Below are 14,198 nucleotides of genomic sequence, written 5' to 3'. Positions count from 1 at the left end.
GCAGAAAAAATGCCCCTTACCTGTGTGTCACTGCCTCCTGTGCTGCGGACAGCGAGAGTTTGTGAGGACAAGTGCCACAGAACATTGCTTCCCCTCATCCAAATCCTCTCCAGTTCTGTTAGCAAGATAACCTGATAAAGGGCCCAACAAAAGAAAGACTGTCCTCAGCACGTTAATGATTATCCTCTTTCAGCTGTGCAGTGAACCGTGAAAACTCCAGTGCTCTGTGGAAGCAGAGGGAATTCGGGATGGTGCTCGTGCAGAGCCTGATCTGCAGCTGCTTTATAAACCAGCTCAGCTCCAGAGGAGCCACTGGGCAAAGAGCTGGAGGGAGCGCTTAGGTATCAATAACAGTTCTTCCTGATCTTAGCAGCTCTCTTAACGTATCCCAGGGGAAGCCTTGGCCTGGGGGGCAGGCAGAAAAAACAAAGTCGTGTGAGAACCCACCTCCCTCAGTCACCCCCTGGATAAGTAGACGGGGGAACACGAGCAGCTTTCAGGGAGTCTGAGCCTGCAAACTCTCCCACCCGAGAGCTGTCAATCTGCCTGGCTGGTGCTTTCACTGGGTACAAACTGTGTGTGCCCCTGTTGGAGAGCCTGTATTTGATCAGAATTCTCCCTCTGCAGCTACGAGGTGAGGGTGGTTTCTTTGTCCCTAGGAAGTGACTTTGCTGAAGGGTTTTGCCTGGAGGTTTATGGGTGTGGAGTGGCCTGGAGCACTGGCCACCGGCCACCTCTCCTGCCTGGAGATGAACGGTCACTGGTGGGTCTTAGCGGATGAAGCGTTAAACAAAATCACTGTTAACTTCGATTAGCTGCAAACAAGTGAAACACGGGAATAAAGGTAGATCAGCAATAGGGTGTTAGTGGCTGGGGGCGTTTGTGGCCCGGATGCTGCGCGGTGGGCAGGTGCCAAGCAGAGGCTGAGCGGTGTCTGGAGATGACAGGACACAGGATAAGCCTGGAAAGAAGCAAGAGGACGAGGCGTGGGAATGGTTGGGTGCTGCTCCACCGCGCACGCAGGACAACGGCATCATTCCTTTTGCTGTGCACTGAAAGCTCCTGCAGATTTGATGGAGGGCAGAAGGATTCTAGTTGCAAGGTAAATAGGGAATCATATAGAGACATGTAAAAATGAAACCGAGCGCTGAAAGCTGTGGTTGACACACGGCACGTGCAGGTTGGCACCCACGGGCGAAGGCTCTGCACTGCCAGGGCTTCGGGGTGGGATGTAAGTGGGAGCACTGGGCTGACTGGTGCCTCGGCATCACAAACACTCGCGAAGGGAACGGCTGACAAACTGCCTCTAGAACAAACACGGTTTCTCAAATAAGTCATTTCAACACAGTTACATCTTTCAAATTTTTTTACATTAACACACCCCAAAAGCAAATTTCACCAGGGATGGGACCTCTCTGATCAAATTCCAGCAAACCTTAAATGAGGACCACGGGGTCCAGGGGCCAAGTCCTCAGGAGGAGTAAATCAGCTGCCGCTTCCTTCCCTGTCGCCTCTGAAGCGCAGCCCGAGGTCTGCAGTAACTTACTGCATAAATACACAGGGCTTTTGCTTGGCAGACCTTGAAACCCACCCGCTAATTCAGCATGCCTTTCTCAAAGGACGCTCCGCATGTGTTCAACCAATACTTCAACATCTGGGGCCCGTCACACTTGGATCCTCCCTCCCCCAACATTAATTTCTGCTGTGAGCTGGCACATTGGGGAGTGGAGGGCAAGAAAGAACTAAAATTCCAGGGAGAATTATGTTTCATAATGAAACAAATCACACCAAGCTGAGATGGCCTTGATTATAATGCTGCTAAGGGACACTCAGAGCTTACAAGACTTTTCACATTTCCATTTTTTGCCCGTGGAATCAGGCTGGCCCCTCAGCCCGCGCACGCTGCCAGGCCCCACGGGAATGAGCACAGCGACTCCCACACTCCGAGCACACAGACACCTGCTGCATTAAAGCTCACGGGGTAATGTCCTTCCAGCAGCGGCGGCTCCAATGCACAGAGGCATCTAAATATTATTCCTAGGTGAAAGCAGCCTTGGTTTTAGCTTTCTTCCAGGATGAATTTTCCTACAGCCGAGCGCCTCCCACCACTCAGCAGTCTGGGAGGAAGGGGCCATGTACCTGGGCTCTGAATGCTGACCCGGTGCCAACTGCAGGGACACAACTGCTGCGGGCCACCGTGTCCCCAGCATGAATAGGGACTTACTGGCAGCACTAAATCCACCTCAGGCAAGACCCTGGAGTGGGATATTTAAAAGCATCACTGTGAGGTTGCTCTGGGGGTTCCAGGACGCAGTGTGAACCTCACAGGTCCGCAGAGGACACGGCCTCGCGGCTGGCGATGGTGGCTGCCCTGGCGTCACCCTTGGCCTGCTCTCATTGGCCTCGATGATTCTGTCATAAGTACAGGGCACGGCACCGTCTCTAGTGTACTGCGGTGAGCACAGAGGGGTACGGAGCCATACCACAAGGCACCCAAGAATTCTGCAGAGAAACTGGCTTAAAGCCCTGAAATATCTTCCCCCAGCTCTGTCCCTATCAGAGCTCAATACACTATCTACGTACTCAGCTGTCCCTGATGGAGTTTCCTGCTGCCATGGGAGCAGGATACTCATCCTTTCCTCCCTGCTTAGCAAAACAGCACCAGGTTTGCTCGGCTCCACATTCTGGAAGCATCTGTGGCTGCCTGCACAGAGCGAACCCCGGCTCCGGTGCAGTGGAATGGCTGGCACCGATCAGGTTGCCACCTTCCTCAACGCACAGTGGCCAGCTGAATAAATGTTAATGCATACCATAAATAAATTAAGCTGCTTCTCCGCTTACCGGCATCAGTGCTGAACCTAGATGAAAGGCTATGGGGGAGAAACCAGCGTGGCTCCGGCAGAAGCCAGGGGAAGGGCTGGAAGGAAGCGTTTTGGCGTCATGCATCCCACGGGCAGCTTCTGCCAGCCCTGTCTGCGGTGACAGCCAGGTGGATTCTGCAGGTGTTCAGCTGAGCTGCTCTCGGGGGCGATCAGACAGCGCTGCCTCCCATAACCACAGGAAGCTGCATAGAGTTTAATGATTATAGTGGATTCCTCAGGGCAATGCCTCTGGAGCAGCGTTCAGAGCAGCCCGTTTCTGTTTTGGCTGCCCTGCCAAGAGGATTCCAGTTGCAAGGCCAACTGCTTGGGTGTCTTTGCCTCTCACTTCAAGCGCCGTGGCACAGAAGTACCCGGCAGATCCCAAACCAGGCTGGAGCCCCGGCAGGGCCACGGAGCAGAGGGACGGGATGCGGAGGGATGGAGGGACACCACAGTGATGAGAGATGCCAGCCTGGCAGGAGGGCAGAGCTCACCTCGTATCCGAACTTGTGAGAGCGGCCAGTTGGCTCCAACCTGCCCACACCACCCTTGATACACTCATTGCCAGTAAAGACCAGAACTTGTTGGGGTACAGGGCTGGAAAAGGGATTTTGGAGCAAGAGAAGCTGCCTATAGCATGAATGAGGCTGGAGGAGCGTGGTGCTGAGCAGCAGCAGCCTGCGAGGCGCGATCACTTGACACTGCACGTCCCCCGTAACCCAAGAAAGGCTTCAGCGCTGTAACAGGACACGGGCACTAACACAAAGAGAAGAGCCGTTCCCCCTGCTCGGCGGGGCCTGGGACAGGGATCATCTGCCTGGGAGAGGAGGCTCCTCCGGCGGCTGCTTGGCAGAATGGCAAAGGAGTAAATGACGTTTAACAGACACAAAACAACTCCTGGGGGTCTCCACAGACCCCAGCCACGGGGGGAGGTCTCCAAGATGAGACCCGCCAGCCCCCGTGCTCCCCAGCCTGTCATTCCTCGCCACTGTCTCTCCCTGCACTGTGAGATACCACCACAGATGAGAGCTGTGCCAGCACCGAACAGCCCCAAGAGCAGACAGACAGAAACACTGACTCCAGACACTCCTGCTCTCCCTAAAGCTGCATTGTGAACCTGCATTTCCTATTGACGGCTTGGCACAATGACCAACAAAAGGGTCATTATTTACTATTAGTTATTGCCTGCCCATGAACTTGTTAATTATTTCAGCTGGAAGCCACATGGCAGTCACACAGTTTTCAATGGGAGCGCTGAGGTGCCGTTCCCTCCCCACAGCCCTCTCCAACAGGGTTTGTGCAGGAATTTAACACATGCTGGTTTGTCTGCAAGATACAACCCTGGCAGGAGCAGCGGCAAGAAACCGAGCTTGTCAGCGACACAGCGGGGTCCAGAGGCCCACAGAATGCCTGAAGCCAAGGGGATCGGGCAGCATCTGAGCAGTGCCACCGAGGGATACCGCCATGTCACAGAACCATAGAATGCTAGGGATTGGAAGGGACCTCGAAAGGTCATCTAGTCCAACCCCCCTGCTGATGCAGATCTGTCTCCTTGTGTCTTTTAGCAAAAGCTAAAACTGGAAAGCACGAGCAGTCATTGAGCCATTTCTGAGGCTCAATAGCTGGGCAGGAAGGCCAGGTGTGTGGCGTTAGGCACGTCTGACTCGGGTGAGGCTGCAGCCCATGCCCTGAAGCCGGCTGGCGTTGCCTCAGTAAAGCAGCGAGGCTGCAATTCTGGATAAAGCAATTTCATGCCTGACTGACTGAACAGCCAATTCCTTTAAAGCCATCACCCCTCAGGATAGAAAGGCTGAGAACTCGCAGAGATCAAGGTTCCTTGCGGTAGGGAGGAGGAACCACTTCCCCAGACTGTCCTGCAGATTCCCGGGTGGGAAACAAGGGGAGGAGGGAACAGGTGCTGCCCGCAGCGGCACCACCAGCCAGGGGCTGCCGGGGTCCCGCTCTGCTTGCCCAAAGCCTGCAGAGCAGCAGACAGGGCAGACGGACAGCCAGCTGTGTCTGTCCCCAGCCACGGCCAGCACAGTTCAGCCTTGGGCGCTGCCTTTCCCCACTCCTGCCCTTTGCCAGGATGAGGATGCTCAGAGGAGGGAGCGTCCCCGGGCACCTTTGCCCCGTGCAATGGGACAACAACAGGGAGCCTGAGCGCTCCTGCAGCAGGTGGGTGACAGACAGGACAGTGTCCCCATGTGCTGTCACTATTTCCTTCCCCAGCCCACTGCAAGCAAGCCCTGGGCAGCGCTGATCACAGGTCTGAGTCAGGGCAGTGCCCCAGACATTAATTCCCCATGCCCAATAACGCCCTTGTCCTCCCCCGCTGCTCCCTCTGTGCCTGTTCAGCCTCCTTCTTCTCATCCCCTTTCCCATCCGAGATTCCAGCTTCAGATTACCCCGGCTCTCCTCCCACGCCGCCTTGGGGTGACCCTTTCATTCAAAGCCTTGGACATTTAATACCCAACTGAAAGCAGGGCTGGAAGGGAAGCAGGAAGGCAGCAGATCAAAACCCAGACGAGGGTAAGACAGGGAACATTTAGGCTCAGCTTTGCCCTGGCTTAGCTGCTGGGAGGAGCAGGCCCTGCTCTGGGTGCAACCGAGTTGCCTGGGCTGTTTAATTAAATCAAGGTTCCTCCAATCTTACTAAACGTATTCTGACACTCAAAAAATGTCATTAGTAGCTATGGGAAGTTCAGAAAACGTCATTTTGGATTATTTGGTGAAAAATAACTTGGCGTATTTCTTCCAGCTCTGGTTGTAAAGGTAAAAAGGAACACCTCTGCTGCAGAGCCTCCCCTGCAGCTCCTCAATGCCCCGATTCTTTTCGGCTGCGCGGCCCCTGGTGCCAGCCCAGCAGACAGAACGTTCCTGTCCATCCCCGCACACAAGCACGCTGTGTTTCTTGCTGTGCTCAGTCCTTGCACAACCCGGGAGGTGGGTCAGGTTTTTATTTGCTCTTCTAGAGTGGGTTGTGTCTTCAGCTAATAAAAGAGGAATGTGAGCACTTGGCTCTGAGCTGGTGGCAAATATTAAGCGTGCCGAGGAGGAATTCAGCCTTGTGGCACCTCCCAGCAGTAACGCAGCGCCCTCCTGCCCGCACCATTCACACCTCCGGCTGCCCCCAGCCTCAATGGGAGCCTTTTCATTCACTTTGAGAGCTTCCATATCACATAGTAACATGCCGGTCGTGAGTGATAGCTGCCCCATGCAAAGACTCCCAGCGTCACAGACAAGCTTCAGAAAATACCACGGTGCTAACAGAAAAACCAGGGAGCTTCGTGCTTCACAAGAAGCAGCAAAGATGCTTCCAAACTGGAGCTCTCCTGGGGATGGGTTGGTTAACACCTACGGTGCTCAGGCCTTCTCTGTTGCAAGATGCTGTAGAAATGCAAAGCGTCCTTGTATGAGAGGTGTCAGATAAACCGGGAGGAAATGAGGCCCTGCTGCTAGCGCGCCAGCGTTCATTCACACAAAATTCAGCAGGCAGAGGACAAGCTGTACGTAAGGGCAGCGTGGAGCCACCGGGACAGGCGACTGCTCCTCCAAAGGCTGTTCTGGCCAAGGCAGTTCACCTGTCACAGGTGGAGGATCCCTGAGCCGCACCGGCAAACAGCCACACACCTCCCTGCACGAGCCATCCTGGCGTATTCACATCAGCCCAGCAAAACCAGAGCCAGAGTTAAGTTAAAGCCAATCATGCTGCATCCACAGAACGGTCTGCAATGTTTCACCACATTACTTTGAAGTAAACAAACCTCTTGTTTTAAAGCACCCAATGCTTCTTGGATAGATGTGGCCCAAGACTGACTATTTTGTGATCTGCAGCCCGGACCTTCAAATCTCTCTGTGTTGAAATCAAAACTAAGCACTAGGAAAGAGGGAGATTTCCATGGCTGGGCACCCTGCTGTCCCAGAAAGCCTGGCTGTTTTCAAGCCTGGCTATATTTGCAGATGCCAGCAGGAAACACAAAAATAAAAGTTTCCATGGGTGTGGGGCCAGGTAGAAGCCAACAAGACAAACTATTTCAGAAAGAACAAGCAGGCATCTTAAAGAAAAGGACAGGAAAGCAAATATGCAGAAACGCCCCTTTCCTCACCCTGGGCAGCTTCTGGGACGTCACCTGAATGGCATCCTGAGACAAAATAGAGGCACTTTGTCCCAGTTCTGCGACTCTGAAAGGTAATGCAGAAACTCCCCCAGCCCTGACCGTCGCTGCAGCTCCGTGGGCTGTTCTACCAGAAAGCCCATGTGCAGCCTGGTTAGGCTGTTCTACCAGAAAGGCAGTCCTACGCCAGCCCTCTCTCTGCGATCCCAGTGCCCCCGTACACCTTCCCCTCCGGGGGGAGCAGCAGCTCCTGGCGCCGCTCTGCGCCCTTCCTTTCAGGGCTGGAGACATTTGCCTGTCCTAATGTAAAACACCTTTTTTCCCAGACCAACCACTTTGGCCTTTTCCATTCCCTTTGAAAAAGGAGGGGATGGGATGTCTTAAAAATCCAAATTTGTCTCCGTCACACACAGACGCAGTGTTCTCATTTCCATTAGTGTCATCTATTTACATGAGAAACGCTCAGAGAGGAAATTGAGGTTACTGAGAGGAAAAAAAGTTACTCGCATCAGACATGTGTCCCTGGGGGGTGTGTTGCCGTGTGCCCTATTCCAGCCCTTGCCCCACATCTGAAGTAGGGCAGACTGCAATTAAAACACCCAGCAAACACAAAATGCCATTGACCCTTCAGTGCGAGCCTGAAGTGGGAAGTGGCTGTGCTGAAATATTAATTAATTTACTCAAGGTCACTCTGGAGGCCAATGACTGAGCAGGGTGCTGTGCTGGGTGTCTGAGGTCTTTACCCCCCAAACTGTCCTCGCTCCACCTCTGAATTGGCGCTAGCGCTGTACAAGGCAGCGGCTCAGAGACCTGTGTTCTCTGTTAACCCTCTGCCACTGTGCCCACCAATAAATCATTTCTACTTGCGAACGCCGGTCCCTTCAGGGCTACCAGGAATTAGCGGCAGAGGCAAAACGCACTGTTGTGTTTCCAGGCACAGAGATACAAGGTGCAAAGTACTCAGGTGTTCTGCCAAGCTGATGGCACACCTCAGGCTTACAGAGGGTTAGAAAAGTGTTGAAAAGCGTTAGATATCAGCTTGAAATCAGCTTCTGTCAACTCCAGCCAAGAGAAAGGTGCCAATCCCAAGCTAAATCCCAAGGAAAGCTGCCCTTGGGGCCAGTGCTTGCTCCTGAGAGACACCTGCACATCGAGCAGTGATGTGATGCACATGGAGCCTGAGCTGAGCTCAGGAATGTGCTCATCCTCCTTCCACAGAAGCCAAGTCGAAAAAAAAGCGTAACGGAGATGCAAGGGGAGCCTGGGGAAGAGGTGGAACCCAAAGCAAAAGCACGGGGCAAACCTGAACATGTCCTCCACCCTCCCTTGTGCCTGACCAGCACTTTGCAGCCCCAAACCTGGGCAGATCGCGGGGGCGAGAGCACCTGACAGCAAGAAAACAGCGCAAAAGACTCAGAGTCTAATACACCCGAGAGGTCTGAGCTTGTTTCAGCATCCCCAGTTTTTACCCCCCCTCCCTGACTCTGATTTCAGGACAGGGAAAGAAACCCCAAATTCCTACTGGGTGTGAGCTAAATCAGAGTAAGCTGAAACAGGAGCATTCCCGGGGCTGGATGGGATGGCTGGAAACCCTGTCCTGTTCTAGGCAGGAAAAACCCAGGCAGGACGCTGCGTGTCCCACGGAAGGGCCTGCACATGAGGAAGGACATTCGCAGAAATCCTGGCGATCATGCTGAGGAGGCAGGTGCCTGTACCACACTTAACGCTGGGAAAGCAGCAGGTTCAGGGCAGCTTCTCCTTCCTTCGCACAGCATCTACTGGCAGGAGGTTTAAATAACAGCTATTCAGGTGAGAAGTGGATACAAGGACACCCCAGGAGTAAGCTAAAGCTCCAAACTGGTGCTTTGGGATTTATTTTCTGCTCTTAGCACAGCAGAATGCTCTGTTTGCTGCATTTACTCCTTGCTAGCACCCTTCTGTATGTAAGACCTAAAGAAGAACACTTGTCAGAGTTGGGAAATCACCCCCAGCCAACACTCGGGCTGTAGTTCAGTGTCACCTCTTCTCCATCACTATCACCAGCCTCAGGAGCTGCCACCCTGTCCAACCCTGACCCTCATTTCTCCATCCCATCGCTGCAGCCACTGACCCCTCCGCTGTCCCCGTGCAAATGGTTGTGGGACAAGTTCACTCAGGCTAGCTCAGGGAAAGGGACGGACACGACACATGGTCCACACCGGTGTGGAACAGGAGCAGCAGCAGCTGCTGGAGGTGTTGTCCATTTGCAGGAGTCTCAGTGATGCCCTTGGAGAAGATGCAAAGGTCAGGCTTAGTAGAACTTGCAGAAAACAACTCTGCTTAGGGAGTAACCAGGGGACTGCGCTTTCCTGGGGTGAAGAAGTCAGAGACCATTTTTGCCGGGACATAGTCAGACGAGGAGAAGGCTGTCAGAGCAGCACTGCGGCTGTCACCACTTGTGCTGAGCACAACAGCTTTCCCTTCTGTGGGTGCTCTGGTGTGTCCTCTGCCCCCCAGCTGGACCCTGTTCCCACACAGAGACCCCTGGGGTGGGCAGGTTTGGCCCACACGCCAGCTCAGGTGTCCCCACCGTCACTCCCAGAGCCACCTCTATAAGATACACTTGTAAAGAGCCTGTTAGCAAACGTGCAAACAACCCAAGAGCAAACCAGGAGCTGTTCCCTGCTCATATCGCCCACACTCATCGCTCTTCCTTCTTCCGCGGCCACGCACGCCCGTCGGGCAGCAGAGCTTTTCAATTACACATGACGTGCTACTGAAAGTATAAACTAAGGGAACAGTTTGGAAAGTTGTACCTTGGTCTTGCACCGCTTCACCAAAAGTTCCTTTCTTTAAGATAAGTTTGGAAGCTGACCAAACAAGTTCCTATGAGGATATTAATTTTCTAGGTGCCAGCCTCTTTAATGTGAAATTTGTTAAACGAGGCTGCATTTTCTGTGTTCAAAGACACGGGGAAAATGAGAGAGCAGTCAGCATCCCCGAGAAGGCATCAAAGACAGCTCTGAAGCAAACCACAACCAACCTAAGATTAATATACACTTCTTTAAAGCACCAGGAGCACTAACGTTGGCTGTGTTCTGAAACCCCTTTGGTGGTGACTGTTGCTGCATAAGACGCGCTATTTTAGCACAGGCTTTAACAAGTGTGCCGCTGTACAGAACGGTGGGAGGATGTCCTCTGCTGGCCAGGAACATGCTTTCAGTTCGCATGCTCCCACACCACTGCGCCTGGAGAGTTTCTCCTCCAGTACTCAAGCAATTTATTAATATAAGGAATCCCTGGACAAGTACCAATTAAACAGCAAGTAAGAGCTGGCAGGGTAAATTCTTACAGGATTATATTCAATATCCTCATGAAATTCCAAGCAATTTTCTCCCCGCTGCTCTTGACAGCTGCTTTCCAGTAAGAAGTGCAGGAAGTAATGAAGATCTGTGGCCTCATAAAAATACTGTACAAGAAACGCAGGTCCTGACTGGTTGGCCTTGATCCCCACAGCCCTTCCTATCTGCAGCTCCAGCGCTTGCCAGGAACCGCGGGCGAGCAAACTCACCACGTCACAGTAGCACAGAGGGTGCTTCTGGAGGACATTCCACCGGGCTCTTATCTCCAAACTGCTGGGTTGTGGCTGGGTTCTTTATTTCTTGTCACGTGCACATCCCAGCCTCCCCAGTCCGCGACCCAGCGCGTCCCCCATCACTCCTGCCCTTTACGCTACGCTTAATTCCTCCACAAGTGGTGCTGACCTGCAGGAATTAAATTATCAGCAGCATTAAGGGATACAAGGTGAATGTATACGCTACACACCTGATTTGCCAATCTTTGTGACAAAGGTTAATATTGTTACTATGTCTTATTATTCTCAACACTCTGACTGAAGCGGGAAGCTCAGGGACTGCCAACTGTAGCTGCCCACCACGAGAGCTTTAATTCTCAAACCCTGCTACGTCCATAAACAGCCACTAACATGAAGGCTTGTTTTCTTCTTTTTTGTTTTTTTCAGAACAAAGGAAAAAATACTCCAACTCCAATGTCATAATGCACGAGACTTCCCAGTACCACGTACAGGTGAGCGCGCAAGGAAACCTTACGGAGCCGAGAGGCCAACGTCAGTGCCAGGTGCTGGTAACACAGTGTATAGGAAAATGAAGAGCATACATAGGCAGAGCACAGGAATTTCTTCACCACGGACACTTGGAGGGGATAAACTAAATGCCTATGAGAGCAGCACAGGTCCTGGGATGACTCCTCTCCCAAGACTGACCTCGCTCCATCCTATGAGCCAGCGGTTTGGGGCTGGATGGGCTCCTCTCCTTCCTCTCCTCTCACACACGTTTCTTTGAACTAAAAGGCGACTCCTGCCAAGTAAAGTCACCCATGGAAGCAGAGACGGGACTTTAAACCATGACATGTACATGAACTCTTCATTAATTATGCCACATGCCACCCGTTTGCAAGTCTCTGCCTTGAACCTTGACCAAGGCGAACGGGATTTTGGGGGCAGGCACTGAGGTAGGAAGAGTTCTCCTCACAAGAGGCATTTTTACACCCTCTGAAGTAATCTGTAAGCTGATCAAAGTCTAACAGCGGACAGAGTCACTGCCCATTCTTACAAAAGCTACTATACTTGAATGGAAAGGGGTTTTAACAAGATAAATCCAAGCCAGTAGCAAGCTTCTCTCACTCCACCGGTATCTAAAGAAAATGGAAAAGTAAAAAATATCCTAAAAAGTCCCAGTTAGACAAGTCGCAAACCCCTCCATGAAAATTAACTCACCTAACAGTAAACAACGCAGGAATTTATGAAGATTGTAAACCTGGCAGTTATAATAATAGAACAGATAAGAATGCCCATCATCAGGTATAAACCAATTCCCTTCACTGCTCAGAAAGCAGAGGGTTTGTCACCTCTGCACAGATAATATTGACTTTGTGAATACCTTCTCGTGCACTATTTTACAACTACAGTAATGTATACCCAAGCATGTTTCTCGTATCTGACGGCACGGTTAATCTCAGCTTTCAGCTCAAATACCTGCCAGGAGTTTTATTTAGACAGCGCCTCACCCACTACCTTTGCTTTGCGAACACAGGAGTGGGTCTTACACTCTGCAGTGTTTCTGCTCTTCTCTGCTCCTTCCAGTCTTTGTGAATTATCCAGCCCACACCTGCACAACAAGCTGGCCACCACAAGCCCTGCCCACCCCTGATTCCCAGACCTGAATTCCTTTCTGCCTGTCAGGGCCACCAGTGCTTTAAATCTCATGAGTTGAAACTGCTACTGAAGACAGACAGATTTTTCCCCCAGTCCCTTCTCCTCCTCTTCTCACGTTTTGTAGCTCTTTGCCTGCCGGTCTCCTGGCTTTTCGTGCCGTGCCATGCCATGCCAGACCCTGACCCTTGTAACAAAGAGCCAGCACCAGACAGAAACTGCCTGGACCTAAAAGAGGTTGTGTCTGATCCCTGGGAGAAGGCACGAAGACAAGGAATGGGAGGGAGAAAAGCCAGGCAAATCTCATCCCTGGCACTAGAGACGACAAAGAGCCTCTCCCAATTTCACACCCCAATTTGTGGCTTAATTAGGGTTAATCTGCTCTGGGGCTCTTCAGCTGACCCCCAGCCCATTCAGCAGCACCGTGTATTTACCGCTGGTGGATGGGCCATCGATATTCCAGGGAAGAGAGAAGGAGCTGGGCCCTGGGCTGCTCAGCGCGGGGACCACCCTGGCACAGACGCCTTGCTCAGACCTACAACCTGCCCCCCTGAACACCTCTGGCCTGTCTCTGCTCGAGAAAGTTGGTTCTGATGGGGAAAAGCTTCAGCTGCTTTCCCACTCAGGCACATTCTCCTTCCCACCTCCTCCCTGGAACACAGCAGGGCAGAGGGACCAAGGTGAAACAGGACCATTGCCTTTTCCTTCTCGTTTTTTTTCCCCTTCCCCTGTTATCACCTGGACGTGGCCTGGCCGTGCTGCCACTGGCCCAGCCTGGCTGCTCCGAGCAGGCAAAGCTCCAGCTTCTCCTGCCCCACAGTCCCATCTGGCGGCAGACGGACGTGCTCCCCAGCCCCGAGAGCAGCGCTCGCTCCCGGTGGCTGGTCAGAGTTGAACAGATTACCTGATTTCTGGAGCGTGAGCTCTTCTGTGAGCTCCTTCCCTGGGACAAATTCCATGCAGGGAGATCTGCTAAGTGAGATGAGCAAAATGCTTTTAGCTTGGCAAGTGAAGTTCAACTACCGTATTTAAACTTCCAAGCCAGTTTCAGAAAAGCCAGGGGACTAACTCGTGTGTGTGAAGCGTTTGCAAACACGCGCTGCTGGACGGGAGCCAGAGCTGCCAGCATTGACATCTGATGAGATAAATATGCAAGTGGTGAAACTCGTTATGAAAAGCCTTGCTGTGTTACGAAACCCTCATCTTTCACCACTACGGACAGGCTGCCACTAACAGCAGAACAGAAACTTTCTGCAGTAACTCTTTTTCATCCCTCTGCTCTAAAGGGCACACAAACAGTAGTTCAAGCCCTTAGAGATGCTTTTAGCACTAGTACACACAAAAAGCTTTTTCACCCGTTTTCTCCTCCTTCCCTCCCAACTTCAGCACTTGGCCACCTTCATCATGGACAAGAGCGAGTCCATCGTGACGGTGGACGACGCCATTCGAAAACTCATCTTGCTCAGCTCCAAAGAGAAGATCTGGACGCAGGAGATGCTGCTGCAAGTGAACGACAAGTCCATTCGCTTGCTGGACTGCGAGTCGCAGGTACCCAGAGCTCTCGGATGACACGCAGGGTGCAGCGTGTGCGCATTTCTAAGGGATCCAAATAAGGGCAAATCACTACCAAAATCCACTCCCGGGCACGCCGGGGCTGGCTGACTCTAATTCAAAGGGCAGGTCAGGGTGTGATGGTTTAGTCGCGGCTCCAGAGCACAGATGCTCCAGGTGAAAGACGCCTTGAGCCGTGCTCCAGGCCAACAGAAGTGCTTTCTGTGGGAGCGACACAGAGCCACGGGTCCACGGAGATCTGCGGGAAGCACAAGCAGAGCAGGAAGGACGCATTGCTAGCGTTAAAATAACACGTAGGATCACCTGCCTGAGAACAGCACCCTGTTTTGACAGGTGATATGTGTACATGCACAAAAGGCACACAGCAGCCAGAGAGTGCACAGAGATGATGCCACCTGATTTTAGCAATGAGAAGCTAGAGAATATTAGCCCAAGGTC

General features: G+C 52.4%; 1 protein-coding gene across 2 annotated transcripts in view; it reads left to right on the top strand.

Annotated features, from left to right (window-relative positions):
- The window catches only part of EPS8L2 (EPS8 signaling adaptor L2), a 44,758-nt gene that overhangs the window by 15,153 nt on the left and 15,407 nt on the right, over positions 1-14,198 (top strand). For both annotated transcript variants that reach the window (XM_082059410.1, XM_082059411.1), the window contains exons 4-5: positions 10,980-11,044; positions 13,575-13,736. In XM_082059410.1, coding sequence (XP_081915536.1) covers positions 10,980-11,044; positions 13,575-13,736 — 227 coding nt within the window. The remainder of the gene's footprint in view (positions 1-10,979; positions 11,045-13,574; positions 13,737-14,198) is intronic.

This window comes from Streptopelia decaocto (genome assembly GCF_964273445.1).
Source record: "Streptopelia decaocto genome assembly, chromosome: 7".
Taxonomy (NCBI): Eukaryota; Metazoa; Chordata; class Aves; order Columbiformes; family Columbidae; genus Streptopelia; species Streptopelia decaocto.
Note: the sequence above shows the minus strand (reverse complement) of the source record. Positions and strands in the feature narration are given on the sequence as shown.